The sequence below is a fragment of the Scatophagus argus genome, chromosome 9, assembly GCF_020382885.2.
Source record: "Scatophagus argus isolate fScaArg1 chromosome 9, fScaArg1.pri, whole genome shotgun sequence".
Classification (NCBI taxonomy): Eukaryota; Metazoa; Chordata; class Actinopteri; family Scatophagidae; genus Scatophagus; species Scatophagus argus.
In genome coordinates this window covers 12528591-12535482 of record NC_058501.1, presented here as the reverse complement: position 1 = coordinate 12535482, position 6892 = coordinate 12528591, and the positions used below count along the sequence as shown (strand labels likewise).

The 6892-nt window shown below is 39.0% G+C and overlaps 1 protein-coding gene across 2 annotated transcripts; it reads left to right on the top strand.

The window, feature by feature from the left end:
• Positions 1–397: 397 nt before the first annotated feature.
• si:dkeyp-84f3.5 (uncharacterized protein LOC334144 homolog) lies at positions 398–6654 on the top strand. Of its 2 annotated transcripts, XM_046399379.1 has the most exons (3): positions 408–552; positions 1246–1328; positions 3974–6654. In XM_046399379.1, exon 3 carries the CDS (start codon positions 4143–4145, stop codon positions 6069–6071), a length of 1929 nt encoding a protein of 642 aa, XP_046255335.1. In that variant the 5' UTR covers positions 408–552; positions 1246–1328; positions 3974–4142; the 3' UTR covers positions 6072–6654. The 2 variants fall into 2 exon arrangements, with proteins under 2 accessions (XP_046255334.1, XP_046255335.1); XM_046399378.1 differs by lacking the exon at positions 1246–1328 and having other exon boundaries at positions 398–552.
• Positions 6655–6892: the final 238 nt, after the last annotated feature.

The following is a 6892-nucleotide window of genomic DNA, read 5'->3' as shown; positions in this document are numbered from 1 at the left end:
TAATAATTTATGATGAATTTCTATATTTTATTGATGAAAACGTTTAGATGTAAATATAAACTAATGGGAAATTTTCCCCTACGCATCATTTTATAAGCTCGCAAGATTATGTCAAACAATATGACTGAAAAAGTGACAGTGTATTATTTAAACTAAACAACTTACATTCGAATTCTTTAAAATTAGCTTGAAATGTAATTGGGGGAACGGTTCGTCCATGTCTGTCGAAAATGTCTACCGTTCAAGACAGCTGTTTAATTAGAATTCAGTGTTAGATTAGACTGTGCTACTAGTTACACCTGATTGGTAAACTGGTTAGTAAAAGTGCATATAACATTGTCCCAGGAGATTTTTTACTACGTAGGAACAACGTCAAAAACCTATGTCACGGCGTCATGATGTCATTATCGTGACGTGTAAGCCCCGCCTACAGGAAAGCCAACCCCAGTCTAGGAGTCTGTAGCGTTTAGGTAATAGACAACGCTATAGAGCGGTTCTAACGGCACGCTGCATATTAAATATGCTGTTTTCTGAGATATACCAGATTATGTGGTAAGTTGTGTTAAAAATGACTGGTCGATCTAACTGACTGACCCGTAAATGTCTGTTTATATATTAGTGCTTTTCTCCCTATGCTAACTAACTCTAGCTGGCAGCAGCTAACGTTAACGTTGACCAAACTAACCCATAGCTTTACAATAAGTTAAAACGGTTAGTGGGTTGCTCTTAGTTTATCTCTGTGTTTATATCGCTTTCAAAAAGCCTTCAACAGTGCGAAGGTTCTTGGAAACAGAATTAATGTCAATTTAACATTAGCTTTCAAGGTAGGCTAATGTTGACGAGCTGCCTAGCTACGACAGATAGGTATTAGAGAAGGGTTCAGTGGCCCTCTGGCAGTATACATCTGTTTGTTTGTTTTTGTTTTTTTTGAAAATAATGTTCATGGATAATCCTGACAAAGCTTTGTGAGCTGAATGTATCTACATAACAACTGGGGGATTTGTATCTGCAGGCTGCAGCTTTGTGAATATCTTGATTTTTGATATGCTCTTCTTAAAACAGTCATCAAATGCTAGTTATTTTGATTTGTGAAAGTGTTTGTTTGATAAAGTGTTTCAGTGTCTGATAGCTTAAAAGATCTGAATTAAGAAAATATAATGTGCATCAAAGCTGTTTCTTTGTTGGGAAACCATAAATATTTTGTGTAATTTCCTATTGTGTTTTGTAATATGTTTGCTGTAACAGATCCAGTCAGAAGTGGATCTGTTATAGCAGGATTGAGTATACTTTGGACAGCTTTTCCTCATAACTAATTAGAGACATCAGAGGTAAATTTCAAACATAAACTGCTGCAAACTGTTGTTAAAATAGACATGAAATGCTATTTATTTTTTGGTCTAGCTATGTATGACTGGTAAATTTAAGTAACTTGCCAGAATGTTTTCAGCAGGCTTTAAACTTGCATCTTCACAAATGTTAGGATTTGTTTCTTTTCCTATCCATTATTTTAATGTATTCTTAATAATTTTGATTCATACTCTTGGTTGGACAAAACAAGCATGAATGTGTCACTTTGGGCTCTGGGTAATTGTAATGGCATTTATCACCTTTTTCAGAATTTTTGCAATCCAAACAATTAATTGATTAATGGAGAAGATAATCATCATTATTTGCAGTCCTGTGCATAATGATTCAAAATTAGCTGCACCTCAATCAACTACAACAGTAAAATCCTGCTTAATGCACAGATAATAGTATTACAGTGGCAGGATATTTTCTGCATTGAGTACTTTTAATACTTCATGTACATTTTCCTGATTCTACTTACATACCTGTAGTTAAGTACTATGTAATGCATGACTTCTATTTGTAATTTGTTGGGTATTAGTATTATTAGTTAGAAAATGATCCGAGTACTTGCTCAACCACTGCCACTTTCTGTCTGTTAGGATTAGTTACATTAGCACATCCTAATTGCACCTTTGTCTTACTGGCCCAGTGCACTCAACTCTGGAAGGTAGCCGTGGCCTAGAGGTTGGAGAAGCGGCTTGTGACCGGAGGGTTGCCAGTTCGATTCCCCCGAAAAATGGGCATGGTGATTAATCACCCCCCATTAGCAGGCCAATGTGCCCTTGAGCAAGGCACTTACTCCCCCCAGGGGCCTGAAATGCTTAATGCTCCTGTGTGTTTCACTGCATGTGTGTTCGCTCCTGTGTGTTTCACTGCATGTGTGTGTTCAGTCAGTGATGGGTTAAATCCATCCATCCATCCATTTTCCATGCCATTTTTATCTGTCAGGGTCGTAGGGGTGACTATGGAGCCTATCCCAGCTAGCTATGGGAAATGCAGAGAGGAATTTTGGTTTATGTAAAAAATATACTGACAGTAAAGGTTTGAAATTTAGGTTTATGGGTAAACTGCATATAATGCAGTGTCACGGGTTTGTGGCAAGAGGTGAGTCTCTCCCCGTGATGATATATTTTCTCAGAATGGTGAAGGCATTACCTGCTCTACTCTGCCTCTGATTGACTTATCCATTTTTACCCTCACCCTAACCAGTCTCACTCCTCATGCCGAAACCTAACTATCCCAACCAACAAAAGAAACAGCTGCTTTTAAATTCCCAACATGCAGACAGGATTGGTCCGTATCAAATGTTAATTAATGTTCTGTGTTCATCTACACATCTAAAAGGTCACACACAGTCTGGGTAATTACGTTTAATTAGGTAGTGTTCACATGTTGAAAATAACAGCTGCATTGGTCCAAAACTAGTAATGACACTTGCCCTGCCCTGTTGGACCGCTTTGCCCTGGGCATAAGATGGAGCCAAAAGAGCACGTGAAGAACAGTTCATGAACAATTCTAGCACTTCAGCCAGAAATGTATATCTCTGCATCACAAGAACGATGGGGAAAAACTTAAAATTTTACCTCAAACAGCTTGCGCTTTGATTGTGAATTTGGTTCAGAGGCAGTCACTAAGATGCTGGATCCAGTTTTTAGGGTATATGCACGGTTCTGGGTGTATTCTTTAAAGATAGAATAATTCATAGAATTGTGAGATCTGTGGCCTGTACTGGAGCCTGCCACCAGGAGACGATTAAGTTGACTTTACTTTTTAGGAGCTCTGTCATTCATCTTTACAGTCGATGGAGCTAAAAGAGGGTCAGGATTGGACTTAGATGTGCATGGTGGCCACAAACCCTTCAGTGAATGATAGTGAACTGATGGGTAACTGCTGGATGTGTAAACAAGTAGCCAGTCAGTGCCTTGAGTTAAATAATGTTACACAGCATTACATTATGTAAAGTGAGTACCAAACACACTCTTGCACATGATTTTTCTCTTGACAACACCTTTTTTGGACTATTATGACATGTTACATTTAAGGATCTAATATGATACCTCTAACAGAAAGAGGTGTCATCTACCAATGGCAGGCAGGTTCCAACCTTGCACGTGAGACTGCAGCTGACCACATGTAGGGGCATGAAGGAGGGTTTTGGCATGATTTTCCTTAGGACAGCAGTTTAAAAAGTTGAGGTGTGCATGTTTGGATATACTACAGTACAAGCTTGATATCATATATCTCCATATCACATATCAGATTGGTGTCTCCTTTTGGATGCTGTGATTCAGCATGAGGAGGGCTAGAATTTGGCCAACAGAATTCTCAAAGGTCTGTCAATAAATGGAATAGTGCGGAGGAAACTCTGATGTATACAAACTTTAAAATATCTGGAACTTGTAAAGGACAAAATTTCTCAGCTCCTTGGTTAATAACTGAATAGGTGGTTGAGAGGACAGTCACTAGTGTGTGGGGTTAAAAGAGATAACGCCGTACATACTTACAGTCAAAGGCAGTGCTTTTTTATTTTACTTTTAAATTGTTATGTAATCATTTATTTCTCAGTTTTGTTAAACAAACCTTGGCCTTGGTGGTTTGATAATTCTTTGTTTTATCCCCCTAGGTTCTGATGCAATGTGGAACGCCTAAGCAGATGGGTGAACATTCAGCATGTAAGGATATGATTTTATCACCAGTCTATTGAAAGAGTGGACATAACTAATAGCCCCATGGAAATCAACATTATGGATGTCCGAATAGAGTTTTAAACCATACTTGCAGATTGAAAAGTGATGCCATCAGCACATGGACAAAATAATTTCATAATGGAAAAGCAAAGATCAGTGAATACCGTTGCTTCACCACAGTTAGGTGGAGAATCAAGCACCTTCATCTGCACTGAGTGTGGTGATGGTTTCAGCCAGTACTCAAATGTGATAACCCACATGGCCGTTCATGGACCTTTGGAGTCATTCTCCTTTGATGGCTCATCAAATGGATTTGAAGTCCCTCGTGAATATGTGCTTCAAGAAAATGGTACGTTAACAGTTTTGAATGGCTTGGTGCAGTCACATTCATCTGTAAAACCAGCATCTCCCGGAGTCCTGCCATCACATTTTCCATCTTCTGTCAAACCAGTTTCTCCAAATCTAAGACCACAGTCGTCCCCCTATAGAGACATGTTCAGGCCAAGGCCATCAGACTTGAACTTGGACAAGTCTCGTCAGGGCCATTACCGTTGTGAAATATGTAGCAGATCATTTAACAGCCTGCAGAGTTTGCATCGTCACCAACAGTACCGCAATACAGAGCGAGGTTACAAATGTACTTTGTGCTGTAAGATCTTTGAAGGTAGATATGACCTTACGAAACACCTCCAAGATCATGCCAATGAAACCTTTCACTGCTGCAGTCATTGTGGCAAGCGGTTCCTTAAAGTGGATGCACTGAATGCCCATCAAAAAGAAAACCATCTGTACCCTAAGGCTACATCATTGGGCAAATCTGAGAATAAGCAGGAAAAAAAGTTTGAAAAGACATATCCCTGTCGGAAGTGCAAGTTGAATTTCTTCTGGATGTCAGATTTTCAGACACATTCATGGTACCACTGTAAAGGAATAGAGCCCAGTTCTCCTTTTGCTCCTGAAATAGAAATTGAATCGAACTCGAAGCACATAGGAGACATACCAGTTGAAAACTTCTACAGCAATGGCACATCTATTGATGTTAAGAATGGGAATAGTAAAATCTTTAGGGATGCTAGTAGTGATATTGATACTGAACGCTCTTTCACACCTTACAGATGTGGTTTATGTGGGGATCGTTTCCAAAAGTTAACAGCTCTAAAGGAGCATCATCTCTCACATCAAACTCAGGAGGAAATAGATCAGCTGAATCAAGAATCACAAAAAACTCTGAAGCGAAGAATACCGCCTAAAGGCAGACGTAGAAGAAGTAATCCCAATGGCAAGCTGCATCCTTGCAAACACTGTCACCGTGTCTTTAATCATTCTAGTAGTTTATCTCGACACATGAGATACCATAAGGGTACTATGCACACTTGTGTGTTTTGTGGTAGACATTTTCCACAACGCTGTGATTTGAGAAGGCATGTAGCCATGTACCACAAAGCTGAATTAGAGAAGAAACCAAGTTTGAAACTCTTGTACACAAATCCACAAAATGGCCCTGGCCCCAATTCTCTCAATGGTGAAAAAATTACCTTCTCTCCTGATGAGAAAACAAAGAGCTCATCTGACAATGAAGAAACAGCATCACCAGTGGAGCATCTACAGGGGAAACAGCCTGGAAAAGCAGGCCGAGTTAACTACAAGTGTCAGGAATGTGGAAAAAGATTTGGGCTGTTGTGTGTGTACCAACGGCACTTGCGCTATCACAAAAAGGAACCTAGTAAGTGCCCCAGGTGCCCAGCTCAATTCAGGAATACTTCATCCCTTGAGCTTCATCTCCAAAACCACCCAAGCACAGGAGGAACAGGTGATGTTGGACAAACTTGTCATACTACTGGTTCCAGTGGGGATACTTCCCTAGAAAAGGGTAATGCAGAGGACATAGAGGATGACTATATGGACCATACTCAAAATGATCAAGGAAATTCTTCAGAGGTTCTTTATGAATGCACTGAGTGCACTGAGACATTCTCATGCTTGGAGACGTTTCTTCAGCACCAGACTTCTCATGGCTCAGAAAACAATGGGTAACTATCATATCCAGCCCATTAGTTAATGCTGTTGCCAGCAATCAAGCTCTCCGGAGTTGACAGTTTTTGACACTTTTGAATGCTAATATTTGAACAACTGTATAGATTATGAATTGATGGTAAATTTGTTTGTAATGGTTATTTTGAATAACTACTTTTATACATTTTCTGTCTTTGGCATGAGAAGGAATAGTCTGCACGTTGTTGAATTTCAGAAATTAATTGGAACCAGGAAGTAAGGTGTGGCTAGGAGCCATACAGAATTACTTTTGAATTAAATTAAAAAATAAAGAAAAACGGAAACAACTTAAGCCAACATCTGACTTGAAACCTAGCAACCTCCACAGGCTACGGTTGTAATAATATTGATATCCCAGCAATTGTTGAATAGCTTCCATTGTATTTTTTGTGGCAACCCATGGTATTGTCAGTCATGTTGCTGCATTTTTCATTTTTTACTCACAAATATGTGATTTTGATATTATCTTTGATATGTGGTATTTGTACTGTATATCTTTTTTTTTAAAGTATAGCATTGTCACTGAATAGCTTTTTAACTGTGTCATTAAAAATGTACAGATAAATTGCTTTGTGCTTTGATTCCCTCAGTGTTGGAATTTTGGCAGTTGTTTAGGTGTATTATTCCACATTTTATATGGAATTGTTGTACAGGAAGTTAATGGCAAGTGCATCGTGAGGAATTTTTGTGTTGAATGGATCCAGTGGGGAGTCACAAATTGTGGATGAAGCAAATGTGTTGGCTATGCAATTTCAAGGATGCTTGGAAAGTTGTGACAGTTCATGATTTTGTGACACTTTGGT